The sequence below is a fragment of the Anguilla rostrata genome, chromosome 12, assembly GCF_018555375.3.
Source record: "Anguilla rostrata isolate EN2019 chromosome 12, ASM1855537v3, whole genome shotgun sequence".
Classification (NCBI taxonomy): Eukaryota; Metazoa; Chordata; class Actinopteri; order Anguilliformes; family Anguillidae; genus Anguilla; species Anguilla rostrata.
Genome location: NC_057944.1, coordinates 24,953,220 through 24,974,815, shown reverse-complemented (window position 1 = coordinate 24,974,815; position 21,596 = coordinate 24,953,220). Strand labels below are relative to the sequence as shown.

Genomic DNA, 21,596 nt, shown 5'->3' with positions numbered 1-21,596 from the left:
TCACACCAAACTCGCACGGAGCTTCGCCGGGATTAAGCTCGCTCGCCCGTAACTGGCGAGGATTTCGGAAAACCCCCGGAATAAAAGGCAGCACTCGGTGAAAACCCGTCCCGGGCGTCTCCGGCGCCTGCTTCCCCGCTTTCAAAATGACCTCTGATTGTACTGCGATTCCACACCTTTAACAAGCCTGGAAAAGGGACTCCAGCATATTACAGAGGCTTCCTGCGCTTAGCAGAGATTAGCCGCTCGCCGATTCTCCCCGGAGCGACAGGCAGACGGCACGCCGGTGATGCGTTTATAATCGGCAGGGCCGGCATCGCCAACCTGAAGTTGCCAGCGTACCGCAGACTCCATGTGGTCTGGAAGAGGCCCCAAAAACAAAGCCACCCAGTCCTCCCATCCAAAGCCACCCAGGCCTCCCGCCCTCTCGTCCAAAGCCACCCAGTCCTCCTGTCCCATAGATGCGGCATTCCCCAAACTGAGGTCCTGAGACTCTCTGGGGACATTGAAGTTGTCCCAAAAGGTCTAAGCAGCAAAGAATATAGATTTTCCCTTTTTAAAAATTTGGTTATATTTTCACATATTATGAACGGCATGTTATTGACTTTAAGACAGAACTTAGCTGGTGTACATAGCATTGACTATATGGTGATCTTACCTTATGGTACAGTATCATGTCATCTGGGTTTAGACATGACACAGATGTTAAGGTCCAAAACAGCCTGGATTCAATCAACATTTTTCCTTCCAAGTGAATACAAGCATTGCACTTTCTCTTCACAAGTTCGTTTTAATGCTTGCTGAGCTCTCCAAACTGTTCATGAAGAAAAGTAATTCTTGCCTTTAACTGTTAGTCATACTGTAGTAAAAGACAAATGTTGACTGAATCTGAGCAAATGTACTGCAAATGCATTAGCCGCTATACCCATTCCCTCAGATAGGATATTGCAACTCTCATATGGAACTTTGACTGACCCCAGTCAGTCTCAGCTACTTTACATAAACTTATTCTCAGAAATTTTGTTCTGAGTGTCTGAGTGTCTGAGTCTTCTAGAAAAAAGGGCAGTGCTGCCAGACCTACAGACCTGTATGAAGAACACCATTTTCAGCTTGCAGGGCACAGTCTGTGCCAACTGCTAAGCAGGAATAGAGCTCTCAGCTGTGTGCGGACTCAGGCTTGTGAATACGAAGTTTAAGAGTCAAATCTTAGGTGGCGCACTGCTGTTGTACCAGAAGAAAAGAATTTTCAGCTAGAGAAATAAAAGTAGTAAAAAAAAAAAAGTGAAAGTAAAAAATAATGATGCTGCAAAGTAAAAAATAATTACAATATGCAAAGCTTGCAATGCTGAAAGACCGAGGGCTCGGGCCTGAATACTTACATTAAAAAGTGTCTTGCGTTTGCAGAGGTCTTGCTGGAATTAACATACGCCAGGTCAAAATAAGTAGGGTAGGTTAGAGTACTTACGGCAAGGCAGACAGATTTCATCTGATTTTCAGGGCCAACAGAGGGGCCACTTTCAGCTACAAACACAGGGCAGAGGTCCACCTCCCCTTCAAATCTTCCACCTCCGGTCAGATCTGACCTTTGACAGTGGGTTAAACTGTGACCACACTGACTCAGAGACACACACACAGCCAGCCTCGCACACAAAGCAAATATGCACTGCCAGCCTTTAGGCCCTGTTTAAAAAATGCCCCTCTGATAAACCTGCCCAAAACAAACACATTTTACAAAAATCAGCAATCCGCAGTCGGACAGAAGGTTGATGAGAGACTCAAAAGACACATTATCTTTATTTCCTTTGGATCAGATTACATCAGCAGCACTTCATTATGACATCACTGATGTGGGGCACCCTGAGAAAGTGAATACCCATTAATCTAGTGGATAATATCCATGGTACAGAAGCCTTCAGCAGCACTGGTATCTAATATCCGTGGTGCTGGAGGTTTCAGTTCTCAGCACAGCAGTATCCTGACTGTGGGAAGCTGTGCCATTCCGTGCATCATAACTTTGAAAATACTCTGTCCAATAAAAGTATACCAGCTTCAGACAATCAACTCAGTAAGAATACCTTACAATGCATACACATAAACATGATGTCCATCAAACAGACCTTGACAACAATTGAGAAATGGTTTAAAACTGACATTCTTAAAGGCACGGTAAGGACTTCCCTGGAAAAAAACGCCATTTTTAAAAACAAGAATCATTGCAATGCTGGCTATACCGCAGCTGTTCTCGCTACAAACCAGATGGTCAGTTCCACTGCTGTTCCAGTGGTCCTGTAAGTTCCGGTCAGTAAAAAAGGTCCCAGTGCTGTCTGCACGGTTAGTAACAGCACTTTCGTGAATACTCACAAAGCCAGGCACACACAGAGCTTCCATGACGGCAGAGACTCAGCCGTTGGTGTTACAATACAGAGCTGAACATCTGGTTAGCATGGACAATCTGTGACTGCAACAAACTTAAAATTTACATTTACAGGCACTCACGTCATCCTGGAAGCGACTCACTCACAGAGACCCGGTCCGCTCTGAGAGAGTCCTCAAAATCTGCAGACGGACAGAGACGCTGGCGCTCTTGCAGTCCCCTCGTTTACCCATTACCCCAGGAGTGTGCTTATCCATTAACTCTTAAATTAGCAGCTAACGCCACGGCTAAACTGTCAGTAAACCTCCAGTTCCATGAATGCAGGGAAGTAATAGGGTGCGGTACATACAAAATGACTCCCGGGACACATGTTTCAGGATATGAAACTCAATGAACACTGGAAAAAATGCAAGTCCAGTTTTTGTTTTGTTTTCTTTTTGATTTACTTTCTTTCTTCCTCTTACAATGTGCTATGAGCTACGGAAAAATGCTATATCCTGCGACCAGAGCATGCCGCTTTTAAACCCCTGGGCCATCATATAAATGTTTTAGTTGAGCATTAATTAATTAATATTAATTTAAGTGCAAGTATCAGTTTCTTTGCCTCTGGGTAAAATCAATATTTTTATAGGAGGCATATCTGTTCTCATTACAGCAACGTAGTGATTGTGTGTGTGTGTGTGTGTGTGTGGTCCTGTGTGTATGTGTCTGTGTGTACATGTGTGCGTGCATGTGGAAACATAGTGAGACATAAGACAAAGAGAGTGAGGCCAAGCTTAAAAACTGGGTTCCAGTGCCAAGATGGGTAGCATAGCAACAGTATGGATCATAGCAGTGCTCTCCCCGCCCCTACCCCCCTGACGGGACGTTTGATTGACAGTGCATCACAGAGCAGACAGTCGCAGCTGGAGACAGTGACAGTGGGGCCCGGAGCAGAGAGGAGACTCTGATCTTCTGTCTCCTACATGGTCCACACCCCCTCGCTCCCTCTCTGATTAATAGCTCTTGTCCTGCCTAATTAATAATTGACAGAACAATTAATATCAAGCGCTGGTTTACCTAACACGACTGCTGTTAGCAGGGTGCTCCTCGTCTGTGCTTACTTTGGAATAGTTGGCAGAGCAGAGGATTGTGGGTAAATGGTATGGCTACACATTGACTAAAAAATGTGGCCTTCTCAGCAGAACATTGTTTTTTTTTCTCTCCCCATTTTCTCAAATAGTAATAAAAAACCAATGTTATACTCTACTGTACTATGCTGGGGGCATTGGTGGCCCAGTGGTGGAGCTCCCGCCTGCCACGCCAAACCAAACATGCGGATCAGGATGATCCGCTGTGGCGACCCCGAATGGGAACAGCCAGAAGAACTGCTATCCTTCACTTTAAAGGCGCTCAGTCCCTTAAACCTCTGGCCAATGCTAACCAATTATCTCCTTTACTCAAAAATGAACATCTCAGTGTTTGGGTGATGCACATCACATAGAGAGGAAGCTTTCAGTGTGTAGGATATTATCCAGCTCCTCAATCCATAAAGTCTCATCTTGTCTGGCTGGTGCCTGTAGCCAAATAAAAAATGACAAGTACAGGCCCTTCAATCCAAGCAGGCTTTCTGTTCGCACAGAGAATGATGAATTAAGAAAACCAGGAACAGGGACATCAACATCACCGGTATAAATTCAGTGCCCCGAAATGAAGCGATGTTTGGCTACTTTAAAAAAGACTTTCTCCCACCTCCCAAACAGCAAAAGCTGGACCCATGACAAATTGGATTTGCAGCAAAGTCAAAATGAGGACACACCAATGAGCCAAAGTAAGGTCATAAATGACAGCCAAATGTCAATAAGCGCAAGCTCTCCGTCAACAACACCAGTTAGCTCTATGCAGCTAAGTATGAGGTCACATGACTCCCCCTTGGCAACAGTCTCACACACATGGCAGAGGGAGGAAGTCATTCCTCCAGTAGAGCTTCTACATTCATTATAAAGACATTAACATGACTGGGTCGATCATGGGTGTTTAGAATAGATCACTTCATTAAACCCAGAAAGGGAACAGCTCTGATAGGCTCACTAGTGGAAAGCAATGGCTACGTGCTGCTTTGAAAAGAAAACTATTCTTATTGGTTAAAGTAAATCTGTGATTGAAAGCTCATTGTAGGTCTACCTATTCATTTTTTTTTGTAACTAGTAAAAAATTATTCTTTTAGTAACTACATAACTAGTGTAACCTGCTTGGTATGAACTTTTCAAACATACATTATTTTTTCAGTTAAGCAAGATAACAATTCTGGGTTTTTCCCTCACACCTTTCCGCCCCAATAATATCAAGCAATTGGGTAAGGCGGTTCTCGATATAATTAAGCCTAAAGCAACCTGACAGACATAGCCTATATCTCAGCCCGTTTTACTTGACATTCATTAGATGTGACAGAATATGACAGGTTATGAAAACAGGCATTAATATATTCAGTGAATTTTACATAAATCAGATTCAAGAGTACCACTGCATACATTATGGTGGCATTCTGTCATTTTTAATGTATGATTATATGCTGTCAGACAGCAGATGTTAAGTCATGATTATGACTCTGTTATGCAGACTTTTCATTGGACAGCTGAAGTAAGGCGTTACTCAATTATCTCTTTCATACACACACACACACACACACACATCTTTATCAGAGACCATTTTGAATGTGAGGGATGTCTTTGACCTAGTAACAGCGCAAGGTCACGTTTCACAGTTTTCACACAGGTTGTAAGACCAATTTAGTCAGTCGGTTTAAACAAGAACTTCATAGCTGTCATTTGTCCAAACGGAGACGCTGCACTAGCTTCCTGTCCACACCACCCTGACAAACAGAAGCGGCCTGCGCAGCATCACGCTCTGGCTGGGAAGGCTTTTCACAGACTATAAACTTCCCGAACTGAATCCTGTTATTACTACAGCTGGTTGCCATACCGACCTGCTCTCGCTGGCGGGCTCCTTCTTCTCGCGCACCTTCAGCCACTTCCTGAGCAGGAAGCGCTTGCGGCGGGGGGAGGCGCTGGGGGTGGAGCAGTTGGACCAGGCCGCGTCCTCGTCGCTGGAGGGCGTGATTTCGATGGAGGGCAGCTGCAGGTACTCCTTGGAGGCGGAGCCGTGGCCAGACCCCGCCCGCCGCAGCGGCCCGTTGCCCGCCGCGTCCTTCTCGCTCGGCGCGTTCTTCGAGCGCCGCATCTTGGAGCGTTTCCGCCGCAGGGTCGGGGTGGAGGAGGTGGACCAGGCCGGGGCCCCTCCCCCGCCGCGGTCCCGCGCCACCTGCACGTGAAGTGCCGGGAGACGCAAGGTTTCGGTCATGGTCCGGCCGCGCGCGCTGGCTTCCATACGCGCGGTTCCTCCCCTGGGAGAAGTGCGTGGACCGCAGGGCGAACGCAAGCCCGCTCGGGTGGTGGAGGAGGGAGGCCTCAGCTGTAAAGAGTTCTGAGTATTACACTCCCAGGCGGCTGGACAACAGGGAATCTCTGGTCCGGTCTTTTGTGTCTTGTCAGGACTCTGGCTGTTAGTCGGAGCTGAGCTGTTTGAACCTGTGTTAGAGACAGAGCTTCCTCAGTTTGACAGGATCCTGTACTGTCTGAGCCTGTATTGAAGGAACAGCTTCTTCCAAGCGCCTGGATCCCGTGCTGTTTGAGTCCCCCTCCTGAAGTACAGACTCCTGCCAAGTGACGCCTGGACAACTGGCGCTGGCGGTTCCGGCTGGATGGCGAGAGTCCGGGGGGGTTGGGTGCGGGGAGGAGGCTGTAACCGATAACAAAGGGGGGGATTCTGTTCTCCCTGGAGCTGATGAAACATGCATAAGGGCTGGCAGGGAGTGTAACAAGACTCCAGTCTGCCCAAGGACTGGGTCTCTCACACACTCACACACGTGACTGATCCCTATCCTGCCGCTCTAAGCTCTGATACAGGTGTCCGCCAGTGTCCAGTGGTGCCCAGATGTGTGCTGTGGTGTCCAGTTGTATCCAGCTGTGTCCAGTTGTGTTCAGTGGTGTCCACTCTCCTGGTGCCTCTCCAGACTGTGCATCTCCTGACCAATCAGAAGCTCCTTTCACCAGCGCCGTCTCACCCACGCCACCTCTGCAGCCTACAGGTCAGAGCAAGGTGATGATACTGCCGCAGGCAAGATGTGGACGCATATATACACAAACACCACACACACACACACGCTCATACACAACACACACACACCACACACAGAGGAAACAAAAACACACAGGAAATGTGACACCCACCCACACACAAACACATTTGACATTCAGCTCTATATCTATAATCTATCTATAATTGTGTGAAATTGAACTGTGAACTCATCCACCCTCATTCTTCCTGTCCTGTACTTTCTGTGAGAAACGTAACCGCTTCATACTAGGGCTGTAAAATCTCATTGTGTTTCACACTCATCAGTGAAAGCTTAGATGAGATTATATTTTTAAATCTTTAAACCATTTGTTACTTTTAAACTCACGGCAGAGTTTTCCACCGAATCCAAGTCCTGTTCTGTCTGAAGCGGTCGTCCGTGCTGCACTGTTCACCTCCACACCCGCGCCGCTGACCCTAACCCGCCTTCGCCAGGCTGGAACACGGTGACCCCCGGGCCTCGCTTGGCCTCACCAACCCGGGCTGGTTCTGTTTACTCCCACACACTTACTGGAGCAAAACTACACCGTCCACAACCCTCAGACGATCACTGATAAATATCTCTCACAGTGAAATGGAGAAAGACCAACTAAGTCACAAGGTTGTGGTGCAATAGCTACTGAGTCACAATGAAGTGGAGAAATTTCCCTTAACGGCTGAAAGTGAATTTTTGGGCTGAGGGCCGCAGTGCACTTCTTTGTTGAATGCTATGAAGGACCACTAGCTGAATGCACTTGAGCACTCGAGTGCTCCTCGAGGGTTTCGTACAGTGCTCCAGATAAACGGAGATAAGATACATCAGGTATGACAGCAATCAGGCATCACCTGTGGAGTGAGCTTTATCAGCTCCAGCACATGGCAGAGTGACTGATACATCCCTTTCAGTTCTCGTAATCAAATCATTTCACAATCCCGGACACAACAAGCAAAAAAGTACTGCTCACTAGCACGCCTTGTACTTTAACATTTAAAATCACTTGCGCACAACTGTTGCAAGCGTCAAGCCGCCTTTCACAAAAGAGACTGGCTCTAGTTCAACACAAGAACTAGGCTGCTCCACTGCTGTCTGTGCCGGCTTGCAATGCCATGACCCAGCCGTCGCTAGTAGATGACCTAGTTTTGTGGCATTCAGAAGGCCTGTGGTGGTTGGAATGTCAGACGGTTGGGGGAGTGGGCCGTGGGTCAGGTCCTGTGGTCAGCCTAACCCCCCCCCTCCCTCCCCCCCACCTCCTACACCAAAACTCAATCAGAGGTGTGAAACTTGCTGGAAGATTTGCTTGTTTTGGTATTTCTTCACCAGAAGCTGTGAAAACCCACAGCTTCAACACAACACTGGTAACAGATGGCAGCGGAATTAAAGTGAAAACGGTGACAGCAGGACTGAGGTCCTGCAGCACACCACAAGGGGGCGATAGTGGCTGTGATGGGAGGGTAGAGCAAAGCTTCGTTAACACCGTAAAGTGGCAGAGTCACAGCCTATTCAGAGACTCATTACTCTGAACCAATCAAAGCGTGTTTTGGTGGAGACCAAAAGTTTAGGAAAAGTTTAAGTATATTTTGCTCCTACTCAGCCCCAACTTCTATGTTAGCCAGAATGCTGTGCACGGTATTATAGTCACAAAACAGAGGTCTTACTGGAGGCTAGAGAAAGATCAAGGCCTGGAGTCTCACTTGCGTGATTCTGCAGTGCGTACAGCACAATACATGCAGCTGATGAGCCACTGGTCAATCACTACTTTTAAATTAACTAGGCTCATTTCTAATATTACCTCAGGAGATCCTCTGTCTTCTGCTTTATAACAAATGCTCAAAGTGTGATTGGGACATTGAGGGCTTTATAAACATTGAACATACAAATGGCAAACGGCATTAGCATGATACCAGTAACCACACAGGAGCCTACTAGGCCAAACTGAACAGGGATTATTAGAGAAGATAATGCTTTTTTCATAGGAATAATAATAATCTTATTCAACAGGAAAAAAACATAGGGATGAATTCCTTACAGAGGGAAAAAAAATAAGCTGGGAGAAAATAACTTCCCCTCTCCAAGTCACAAATAGTCAGGGGAATAAAACTAATCTGTAATGGACGGTAATCAAACGAGCTGCAGGTTGTGAAACTGAAAACACACACGCGGTGTGCACACCGCGGGTGAAAACCACGGGAAGACAGGGAGCAAACACAAAGCCAGCAGATCAAACAGCGGTATCGGGATGGCTCAGGAAAAGCAGGCACCTCTGCCCTTAGCGACGATAAGAGTGTTTGCAGCTCAAATATTTGCCTTGGTAATGCTGGCCATGAATGAGGAGCAGCGGTTTGCTTTTCCAGGGACGCGTATTTGGAAACTTCAGAAGAGCACACCGAGGGAATCACCTGTAGGGTGGGTCGAGTTTACACCTGGCAAGACTGAACCAGGCCAGGACCAGGTTAAGACTGGGTAGTTGCCAGAGTAAGGCCAGCACCAGGCCAAGATTGGATCAGAACAAAGGCAGGGCCAGTCTATGAATGGACCATCACCAGCCCACAACCAGGTTAGGATTGACCCATTACTAGGCCAGAACCTCTGGACCAGGGTAAGACTAGACAAGAATCAAGTGGGCTGACTATAGCCTAATCTCGGCACAATGGAAGTACTTTGCAATAGGACATCCTTTACATTGGAAAAAAGGGGGGGCATAGCAATGAATAAGTTTTGCTTGGATTTCCAACACCCCCTGTGGTGCTCTCAGCCAATGGCAAGGTCTTTTTGATTCAAATGGCAGGAAAAGGACCCTTGGCCCCAGAATTCTTTGTCAGGTTATTCTGCAGATCTGCACAAAGTTACAGACAATATTAATCCCACATTCAGGACAGAAGTGCCACCCGTATAGCCCGTATAAGGGTTGCTGTTTCAGGCAAGCTACTACATGAGATATCTCACCAAGTTACCATTTAATGTAGTTTAAAGGCATACTATACAGGATTTTTAGCCTTGGCATGGTCCTGGGTTTACAATCAAAGAAGTCACCTCCTCTGTCCTCAGCCCTGCTCATGCACCTCTGTTGAGGGCAAGAAACACCCTTTGTAGCATAGCTAGCTGGATAGTCAGAGGTAACCAATAGGTCTAACAGAAAACACACAAACTCCTCATCACTTTTTATCCCCATGGTGAACTTCAGCTGTCACCATTGCGGAAAAGCAATTCCAAGGTTGACTCTAGTATTCGAATGTGCCTTGAAGGCTTGTCGTTACTTCTGCCTGCCTCTTTACCTCCGCCATTACAGAAGCTAGTTAGCTACAAACACTCTGCTGAAACCTGATCCCACCCCACAGGTTCTGTAGCCATACCCACCCCTCCCCAAACAGGAAAGAGCATTGTGCCAAGAAATGTTCTGAACACATCTTAGAAGCAGAAATACAAGCAGAGGAGAATGGATTTGGTAAATGTGCACAAAGACAGAGATTGCCAGTGTATCATAAATATGACTGAGCATGGTTATATTAGAATATTTTCAAGGTAAAAAATCATAGTGTAGTATGACTTAAAATGCTTAATCTCTTCAAGCTCAGTAAAAGGAGACTTAGGGGTGATTACATTGAGGCTTTTAAATTCATAAAGGGGACCTACAAGAGATTCTTCAGGTTGAGTTCTGTTAGTAGAACGAGGGGACGTAAATGGAAATTAGCAAAATGGAAATTCCGTACAGACATTAGGAAGAATTTTTTCATGCAGAGAGTAGTCAATGTGTGAGATAGCCAGCCAGGTCACGTAGTAGAGGCAGAAACACTGGGGATTTTAAAGCCTAGGCTTGATATGGTGTTAGATACCATGTAGTCTGTAGGTAATAAGAGCACTAATACAGTCAGGAAAATGGCAAGCATTGTTGAGCTGAATGGCCTGTTCTCGTCATTATGTCATGTCATGTCATGTTATGTTATTAATGCTCATTTGGCTAGCTTTGTTCTTGTTTGCACAACTTGTCAATCAGGTCTGCACTTCTTGCACTTGCTGTCTCTCTTAGACAGCAAATTCCCCCTCTGGGTAATTACCGCACTTCCATCCCTAATGTCTGCCCTTTCATTGTAAATCACACTGGATAAGAGCGTGTGCCAAATGCCAGTCAAGAAGAAGTGCCCATGTTTGCAGCAGGGACCCATGGGAGCACTCAAGACCAGGCTAGACTGCTTTCCCTCTAGGTCATAGGCCCCCCTGGTCACCGTGACCAGGACAAGGGCTGGCGCGTCCCGTGTGTTTAAGCGAACGAGACGACCGCACTGGGGGAAATCACAGATTCCCAAGCTCACACACCGAGTCTGTGTAGAGCTTGCTTCTGTGAGCTCAGAAAATCTCTCTCGCATTCTCTCGCTCTCTCTCTCACTCAGAAACTCTAGGTCTCTCACTCTCTCTCTCTCTGAGGTAATACGTTTGCTTTTAGAATTTCCTTTTAAATAAACAGTGGGAATTAGTTTGTTTTAACTTCGCTGCTGTTGTTCCCAAACAGGAGACGCCGAACCCTGATCCGAGACTCGGAGGGTAAACATCTCGTGTCTCTCGGCCCACAGATAAGCATCTGCAGGATGTGGGGGGTGAATTGAAACGCGCTTTGACCGCCGTTCTGCCACCTCATGCGGCAGGAAAAGAAGGGACCGGCAGTGAAACACCAGCCTGCGGGTCTCCGTGAGGGACGGGGGCGGAAGCCATCTTTCGCAGCGCTTAAATTAGCACCCCCGCTAATTTAGCACTCGGCCGGCCGGGCGGCGCCTCGTTCACACGCCACTCCTGAATTCCGCGGGTCGCCCGAGAACGCCGCGCCACCCTCTCTCCCCCGTCCCGCTCCACCCCGCTCTCTCCACCGGTGACGGCGCGTCTGTGTTTCCCCAACAGAGCGGTCCTGTTACGCTCCATTATTCATCCGCTCGGCGCACGCCATTATCCAGGGTGACTTTTACAAAGCATACGTTTTTTTTACAGGCATTATCCATTTACGGAGATTTACAGAGGCAACTCAGGTTAAGTAGCCCGCTCAGGGGTTCAAGGACAGAGCCTCGCCCGGGAATCTAACCTGAAATCTTCAAGTTACGAGCGCCAGCTCCCTGACCAGTGCACAGTATAATGTGCTGCAGTCAGTAGAGTCTATGAGTAGTAGGCTATTTCAACTGTGTCCTGTGAACACCTTGCACCTCAGAAAATGTATTTTCAGAATCAGAGTCAGAAGAAATTTAAAGTACATAGCTGAATGAGAGCATTCATCGTACAGCAAATAGAGAAATGGGCAGGTGAGCTTTATGCTTGACTCTGGCGATATAGGCAACACCCCTTTTCAGCTCCTCCAATTTGATTGGCCCATGACGTGATCAGGGAACAGTGGGCACGTCCCAGGATAAAGAGCACCTCGGAGTAAGGGGAGAGGGCTGAGAGAAGGTCGTCACTAGACAGCCACCCTAGAAGGCCGAAAGTCACATCTTTAAATTCATTGGTCGCATCTCCCAAGCAGCCCATTTTTACGTTTCATTAGACTAGGGACATGTAGTGGTTGCACAAGATTAATTATTAATAATGATGGGTGGGACTTTGTCCTTTCAAGGGTGGCCTTCTGGTGGTGACCCTGAGAGAAGGGGACTCCCCCATTTTCTACTGCCAAACCGCCACAGGGTGCTTTAAAATCACTACCACACCCCGCTCCCTCAGGAGGGCGAACACTGAGAGCCTGCACTCAACAACGCGGCCTGGACTCTACACACCTCACATAACGTACAAGCACAGACTTCAAAGGCCTCTGCAGCACATTCCAACAGTCATCCACCCTCCCACCCCCATTCACCTACATGGTGCTACAGTTTTTCCACTTGGGGTTCAATACAGAGGTGGACCAATATAATTTTTTCCTGGTGTCTGCAAAGCCAGGCCTGACACTGTACTCGGTCTGACACACTGCCGGCTGCAGGCAAAACCGTGGCCTTGCCTGGCCGAACGTCCTGCTTTCCTCTCCTCACCAAAACCTTCTCCTGACCTTAAACAATCCGTGACACAGCTTCACTGTCAAAAGACTTGGAAAACTCCTGCTTTCCCTCCCCCCCCCCGCCTGCCTAAGTATGACGCGGGGGTGCACGAGGCCTGCACCAGTTCCATACGCTGACCCATACGCCTCATTACCCCCCCCCCCTCCCCCCACACACCCCCCTCCACCCCCACCCCAGTGCACTCCTTGCTCCTAATTTTAGACCAGGGCCATGTCAATGACGCTGCATGTTGGCGAGAATCGCGGAAAAAAAAGCCTGTAAATCTGAATGCAGTGGGACGGGAGGAGAGTTTATGCACTCAGGGATGGACCGACAGCGAGCTTCGCCCAGAGCCCAGCGTTCTGATGCCCGGTCGTGTGATGGCTGACGTCAGTGACAGGACCCCTCTGCTGCCACAGCAGAAATCAAGCTGGGTTAATTGACATTTGCAAGCGTACTTCACAGCTGTGTACGAAATTTTACGCCAATTTGACCTGCAGTGGATACATTTAGTCTCGATATTGGGACAATGCGGACAGATTACTCATTGAGCTTTTAAATCCTTCCTACTGTATGATCTAACAAAAGGCCCCCAACTCCTAGTTCAATCCACTGACACACACATACACACCATGACATTCTCTCACACACACACATAATATGAATACTATTTATCCATAGTGGATACATACAACACACAAATACACACATAAACACACAAACACACACAGCACGACCCATTTGACATGCACACACTCGACATCTGACCCAGGCTTATCTCACAGTCACTTTAGAGGCCCTGAAATCTCACCCTCAGTAAAACGGCAGTTTGATGTTTCATTCTCCCATTTCAGCTTCAAACCAACAACCTGCTGGTTAAGGGGGGAGCCCATTACACTAACTGCAAATTGCAGAGTAATTCATCAAGCATGAATATACAAATATAGGATTAAAAACTTTGAAAGAAAATCCTACATGTTCAAGATTAAACGCATAATATTTTAAGGAGCCTCTTAAAGAGCAAACGTCCCCAAATCACTAAAGTGTCCCACTGTATGACCAGTATGAAGCTGTGAATCAGGAGTGGGGGGAGTTACAGTCCTTTGCAGTCTGGATCCTCCAAAGAAAGCTGATCCCTTCAAAGGCTGTGTTCCAATGAGGAGGCAAATGAGTCACAGAGATTCACAGATTCAAGAGAAGGTCATTGGCTACAGAGAACTGGACACGTCCATGGCATCTATGTAAACACAACAATGGGGTAAAAATGGCCATTCAGCTTTAGGAGCTTTTCTTAGTTAAAGGGTTGACTCAGTCCCAAACTGAGCCCAAAGCAAGACTGAGTACAGTAAACATACACCTGCAGCCATCTAGTGTCCCAATACCTCCTTAAAATGCACAAAGGACACAAATACGCACACACTTCACAGCACTTTCACTTTACTGTAATGTGTGAAGGCATTAACAATGTTAACTAGCGATGGCCAACAAAAAAATGTTGGCCAATAATGTTAAGCGGGTATGAAATAAAGCTGTGCTCAAACAGGATCTGGAATATTGCGCAGGAAACACAAGGAGCTGAAAGGAAGCATTACAAGGTCAGGGTGACACAGAAATATCAAGAGAGCTGTTAAGCTGCAGCCCCATAGGCCCCTCCCACTGAACTTAAGCCTGTCACACCGCCCCCCCTCCCCCCCCACCACCACCACCCAGAAATGCTGATTCCATTTTAGCTCCACATAGGTCTATACATAAGTCATTATATCAGTAACTTCCCCATTCACATGAGAAGCAAACAGTATTGTTAGCATAATGAACAGAACAGCTACAATTCCGATGCCAAATATGAAGAACCATACTTCTCTACAAATAGTTCAGCAGCTCATTTCTCATATGACCAGCATTAAACCACCTGCACGCCGATTATATTTCTGTCTCATCACTGCTTTGGTGCTCCTGAGGAATCTGAAGGTGTTTCTTTAATAATAAATTTAATTTGGTGTGGTGCCGTAAGCAAGGCTCTTGCATAGTCAGAGAAAGAACAAGGCAATGACAGTAAATGCCTCTCACACAAATAAACAATTCTAATTAAATTAAATTAATTAAAACAAAAAATTAATTCTAATAAAAACTTTGAATAAAAAAAATTCTTCAAATCAAGTTGTGCAGGATGAGGTAAAAGGTCAGATTTGGATCCTGGATGACGCTGCGGATGTTGCTTGAGATTTCCATCTTTTGTGATTCCTCTCCACAAAGGCCTGAAATGGCTTAATATCAACAAGCAGCATCGTGCTCCTATGCCCTAATGCCCCGAGACTAAGAGCAGACGCACAATGCCTGAAAACAAATTAACATTTTCTCTGAGTGGCTATAAAAACATTGTTCAGATGAAACTATCAGGGAACAAACTGGCGCTGAGTGACTTTCAGTGACTGGCAGTCATGCCTTATGCCTTTCAGCCAACTCAACGCTCTCCCTGCAATGAAGTGACAGGTTTCATCTACATCACGTCCGTGTGCTCACAGACCTAAGCCAACACAGAGACTATCAGGGAGGCATGGAGCGTGTGGATGTGTGTTTTCGTGTGTGTGTGTGTGTGTGTGTGTGTGTGTATGTGAGCATTTGTGTGCATGTGTGCGCGTGTGGGCTGGTCAGACGACCTTGTTGCTGCACTTCCTGGCAAACTCATCAATGGGCCAGTGTCTGGGGTTCAGAAGAACAGCTTTTCTGCCTCTCTGTAAATCGGCACAGCAGCGATGCTACCTCACCAGCACTACAGTAACTCCCACAGTTCAGTGGGAGCATATTAGGCCACAGTGATGTGCCTTCACAAACCATCTGATGCCACTGCATACAAGGGCAACATATTCACAAGAGGAGTCACAGTAGCTCCAGCGTCTGTAAATGTTCTGTGAAAAACAGCAGCCAAAGAAAAGTGCTGGATTGGACCAACAGAACATTTGGAAACCATATTTCTCTGCATCCACCAGCAGACTTTCATCATGAGAGTTCATTTTCAAACACTTGCCGACCAACTGAAACAATTCAATTCATTTCGAGCTTAAACTGTGTGGACATGCAACATGCGGAAGGGAAACCACAGAGAGCTCTGGGAGCCCTCAAAGCTGAGCAAACTACTCTTTGCAGGCAGACCCCCCTGCATCTTCAGGGTTTTCAGTCACACAAACACATCTGGTCTAAACAGGAGGCTATGAAGCAAGTGAGTGTTCCCCTATGAGTGTGTGTTCCCCTGGATCTGGGGGCTCAGTTCCGTCAGGCTGTGCATATGTTCACACATAAGGGGCAAATTGGTTCCTTTAACATAAAAAAGTAATTTTGACACAGACATAATGCCAACTGAGCCTATAAGAGGATAGTATGTGACAATCCAGCAAAGGGAAGAAAATAATAAAACAGAATACTGAATAGATTACAGCACAACAGAAAAAATGATGCATGAGCGAGCTAGGTTCACTAATTCAGGGTCCCACTACCAAAGGCTGCTGGGCGGCTTGTTTAGCCCAGCGCAGACATCTGATTCTACTAATTAACTAATCATGGTCCCCAATCAAGACCTCACTAAGTAGAGTCAGGTGTCTTCGAGCTGACTAAGAGAAATACCTGCACCTGCACCCACACCTGGCCTTTTCAGATACGACTGGTCACCCCAGTTCTAATTCAAGCCACAGTCAAATGGCCTAGACTTCAACCACAGGTCCACTGGCCCACACCAGGTCCTACCCGTTTCCTGATCAAAGGAAAGTGTGTTCACACTGTTCAGCTGTAGCTCATTCAGGCAAAAACCACAGGTTCCCAGAGCATGTTCCTCACAAAGTAGGGGGATTTTGGCATAGCGGGGCACTGTGGCGCCACTCTCCTCTCATTCACTCCATTCCGTCCTCTCTCCATCATCCCTCCATCCATCCACCCATCCAGGCAGAGCTTATTGAGCCATGATCTGTTGCGTAACTCCGCAGTCCTGCAGCGATTCTGCCCCTGACGTGCTTCCCAACGACGACCACTGCGCAAACTCATGCCAACGCCACGGCATTCTCTCCTCTCATAAGAAGGTGCTCAGACCCATTCTTTTTCTCAAGGAAACAGTCTTCATTCTGCAGCGGTTTTTCTATCAAATGATACTTACATAAAAAAACTGAATGCATGTTCCAGTGCACAACATCTTGTGTAGACCTAACAGCAGCTGGGAAAATAAATCACAGATGCTTTATAACCCCGTTAAACTCAAGGCCCTCAAAGCAGCAGCAGCGAGACATGAAAAGTGCAAGTAGTCCTAATGACTAAAGCAGCAGGTGGTGCACCACGCAAGCCCACTGGCTTTCCGTGAGCGGAAGCAAAATTGCTGAAAGACTGCCAGAATAGGCAAACCTGGAGGAGTACAGACAGGAAGTATGCTCTGAGCATCGGGAGGCCTAGAGGTCCGACTTCCTGTGTGCTGAAGAACCCCCGATGAGATAAGCTGCCAGTGACATTTAGAGGAGGGTGCGTAGGAAAGTGGTTTAGTGTTGAAAAACTGAAAGGGGAATTTCAGGGTGGTGGGCTGCTGTCATTGCTTTTGGGCACCATGAAACAGTACGTCTGCTACTGTGACACAGCAATAACATCAATTAACCGAAAATAACCTTGATGGTGTGTGGCATCCAGAGGTGGGAGGTGTGTGTGTGTGGGTGTGTGAGAGTACCTGTACATTGGTGTGTGTGATCAGAATCAGGACTCCTATAATAGAACTGTTTTTCAGATTGACGCTGTGCGCATTCACCAATTATATCAGGGATATTATAGTGCAGGGAGGAGCTGACATCATAAGTAGGCTCTGGGAATAGGAAGAGACACCCAGATGACCTGAGGACCAGAGCATCACAGCACCGATTAAGCAGAACAGAAAAAACAGGCCTCAGCAGCTCTGTGCATGTGCTGCCTGGCCCGGCACTCCAAGGGCCACGTGTCCCCTCAACAGCTGAGCAGAGGATTCCCTTTCAAATCTGTCTCCTGATCCACCCCGAGCATTAGATAGCCTATGTGGCTCCAGTCACCCCACTGCAAAACACTTTCACTCTTCAATTTAGAACAGCACCTTTACCAGACGTTTGTGTCCTTTTCACATATACGAGCAATTTAATTTACATTCATTGGCACATCTTCACGTCTGGAGTAAAACTCCATGTTATGGTAAAAGTTTGCTAGAGATTTGTGTTTTTTTTTGTTTGTTTTTTGTTTAATACTAAGGCCCGTGCCAGAACTGCACACTTAAAGCCATGCCCTGAGTTTTGCATGGGCTTAGGCCAAGTCTTTGTATAAAAACAAACAAAAATAAATAAATAAAATACAACAACAACAATAATAATAATAATAATAATAATAATAATAATAATAATGTATATGAATACAATATAATTTAATCGGATTTGACTTCTCAAACTCTTGTACAGCCCACATTTTAGTGAAACAGTAGAACTTCAGTAGAACTACGCTTTGTGCAAGGCAGGCGCAATGGCACTGTGGAAAAACGCACCACCAAACCCAAATGTCAAACCTAAGCTTTGACAGACGCATAGAAAAGGAACGCTCCTATTTACCAAACACAAGCCGGCATGCCCGGTAAATCGACCCGAGTAAAACAGCCAGGACTCCCATTCATTTCAAGAGATCAGATGCGCTACGACAATCAATCAATTCGCAACGGTGTGGAAAACGGTTTTCCACCGACAAAATCCGTGGCGTTGGTATAATCAGATGATAACACTCGACACTGTCTTCTCTTCTACAAATTGCGATCTTTGATGTCAAACCACTGATTCTCATCACCAGTGGCAAGTATCATCACCACAGATGAAAACAAATGCGATTTTACACAAAAAGTTCCTACCTTTGCAGGCGACTTATTCTCACCGTGGCCAGAACTGCGCAGTATGTTAAGTCCAACATAATATCTACTTTATAGGTACGCGTTAAGTTTTGTTAAATTCTTATACAGTTTTCCGATTTCTGTCTACCAAAGACAAAACCACGAGCCGGCTCGGGGTAGACGCATTGATTTGAGAACTGCACTCTTGCTATTTGTTTTCGAAATAGATTGTTTTGATATGCTATGAGCTTTCAATGTTTGTTTACTATAATAAAATATGTACATACTACAGTATTATGCTTATGTATTTAAACGTGTGTTGTGCAACACTCTAAGCTTCAAAATTCTCCCCAAAGTTTCTAAACATCGAACATTCCGACAAGCCAAGTATTCATTATACATTAGAAGTTAGATTGACGCAGGCATTATCCAATCATAAAAGCTCATCTGCTCAAGGAAAATGAACTTTTTCTTCAACAAGCCAATGGGTGCCTATCAAGGGAGGAGTCAAGAAGTCCCGTTACATAGCGTCTACGCATTCGCTTCCCCGTGCAGGAGAAAGCAGACCACTTCTAAACGACCTATCGCCAGAGAGCGCATGCCAACCAAAACAGAGACCTCTGCCTTTAACCTGTTCATTGCTGTGCAGTTGAAATGTTGACATGATGTACTTCAATAGTTAATGGCAATAGCTTTTTACCGAGCTAATATATGTAGAATACAAAACAACAACAGACATTGTTGTTGCTGTTATTATTATGACATAAAATTTAAAACAACTGATTCCCCGATTTCAAAGACATCTGTTTTTCAAAATAAATGTAACAAATTACTCCCTGTCCATATCATAGTCCACACAGTTTGTCTTCCCTTAAAAGTTATTAGGAGTCAGATGCATTACACATTTAATCTGAGGTGAACTGCGTGGCACATCTCACTGCTCCTAACACCTTTCATACTCCAAACTTTGCAATGATTCATTTTCTGACTCTGACACTGCATTTTGATTTTACATATGTAAATGGCAATTTCTCTCACTTTGTCATCCCAGTTTATCACCTCATAGTTTCCAGTAATAAAAAAAAAATAGTGAGAACAAATCAGCACAGACAAGAAACTGCTTTAGGAATTTGTGATATGGCAATTTGTGAGTGATCTAATCAATCAAAAATAATTTCATGTTTTATCCCTTGGTCTTGGGATTTCGTGTTTTACTCCGGCAAATGAATGTACGTTAGCTCACTTGAAATTATTTACGTATCAGGAGTGCATCAATTCACTAATTGCCATGAAGGGTTAAATTATGCACCGGTCTCAAACCATACCAACATAAAAAATCCTGCTATCTGCAACCAAATGGTGACAGGTTGCAAAGTGCCCCTTACTAATGGCAACAATTTTCTGTTTTTTTTTTCCAGAATGTTTCTTCAAGGTAACAGCAGATATATTCAGATGTTTACCATTGACATTCTTATAAGATAACTGCAGAAAGCAACAGTTTTTCACCAAGGTAACAACAGAACTATTTTGGTGTTTTTTTTTTTTTTTTTGATGTTATTGTTTTGGGAGGGTTTGCTGTTCCATTTTTTGTAGGGAAAGGGCAGAGACATTCTGGTGCTTGCCAGAGTTTCTCTCCTCGGTAACGGGTATAACATTTTTTTGGTGTCTGCCAGAGCTTTTCTACACCAGGGACAGTTATTGCAACAGTAAACCAGAGGTTGTGTCACTACCTACAAAGTGGCAGCCTGGCCAACGGACTAGTGGCGCACAGAAATTTTACACAACTGCAGTCAAATCAGATCCCAAAATAACATGATTCACAAACCTGAAGGGAAATTTCCCCCTACAAAAATCTTAACATTTCTCCTGTAAAATCATATACCTGTGGCATACCGTACCTGTCAAATCTATCTATCTACATCTTTTTCCAGAGATCTGCAGGCTCTTTTACGTACTTCTTAGCAAACTGTAACCTGTCCAACCTGTTCTGTGGCTAACTAGTAGTTTGCATCTTGCTGTATAGCCTCTGTAGTTTTGTTTGAGAAGTCTTCTACAGACAGTAGTCACTGACACATCCACACTTGCCTCTCAGTGTGTTTTTGATCAACCAGACAAGTGTTTGGGGTTTTTTCTTCATTATAGTGAGAATTCTTCAGTCATCAACTGTAGATCTTCTTTGGCCTACCAGACCACGGGCGATTACTTAGCTCACCAGTGCTGTCTTTCTTCTTAATAATGTTCTAAACAGTATCCTCATAACGGCTTCCTTGGTTCTCATTGGTACATCTCTGATCCTCACATTGAAAAATGTCAATAACAGACTCCAAAGGCAATCAAAAGCCTAGAATTAAGAAGTTGCAAGCTCTTTTACACCTGCACCAAAAAAGCAAATGAACACACCTCATAATCAAACACCTGAGGAAGCCATTTGTCCCAAATGTTATGGCGTGCTGAAATGGGGAGGCTATGTATAAAACGTGCTGTAATTTCTACATGGTGAAGCCAAAATGTATAATAATACCCTTTAATAAAAGCTGAGGATACACTTTACATGTAAATTGTTTATTTAAAAATCTAAAATTGCAGAGTAGAAAGCAGTTGACACTGACACAAATATATATGTTCAGGTGTCCAGTTACACTTCTAGTGGTGGGATCCACAACTTAGGCTACATGACCACCCCCAGGAGTGCATACATGTTGTGATTTTGTGTGGGTTATGATCGGTTATTCCTTAAAATTCCTTACACATGCACGCACACTAAGGTCCCATTTATTTCATGTTCTGTCTTATTTACATCCCCTTTGCTTCCAAACCAAGGGCAATGTACAATGTGGTGTGTAATGCAGTTTAGAACCATAGTTCAGTGCCCACATTAGCAATTAAATGTAAAAGGAGTTTGTGTGGTTGGGCATTGGGAACCAACATCTTGGCAGGCTGTCACTTAGCAACAAGGAAAGATTCTGATAATTGTATTTAATTGTTCATTTATTTTCTGTACTTTGCAATCTCATACAACAACCCATAAGTACGTATTGTAATTTTACAAAAATAGACAGTGCTGTCAGATTTACATTCAGATTCTTACTATAAAATGTATTATTTTAGTAATTTATATCTGCATTTGCAATGCTGACATGTTCAAAAGCTGATATTGAATTTGTAGTACAGTAAAATAAATGGCATATTACTGTTAATATTAGTACC

General features: G+C 45.3%; 1 protein-coding gene across 6 annotated transcripts in view; it reads right to left on the bottom strand.

The window, feature by feature from the left end:
* gramd1bb (GRAM domain containing 1Bb) overlaps positions 1-18,690 on the bottom strand; it is a 106,661-nt gene extending 87,971 nt beyond the window's left edge. Inside the window, exons 1-2 of one of the 6 annotated variants that reach the window (XM_064303378.1) lie at positions 6,876-7,294; positions 5,340-6,494 (exon numbers count right to left, since the gene is read on the bottom strand). In XM_064303378.1, coding sequence (XP_064159448.1) covers positions 5,340-5,740 — 401 coding nt within the window. In that variant the 5' untranslated portion in view covers positions 5,741-6,494; positions 6,876-7,294. Of the gene's footprint in view, positions 1-5,339; positions 6,495-6,875; positions 7,295-18,410 lie in introns of those variants that run through there. The other 5 variants (XM_064303382.1, XM_064303381.1, XM_064303380.1 and 2 more) reach the window with 5 other exon arrangements.
* Positions 18,691-21,596: the final 2,906 nt, after the last annotated feature.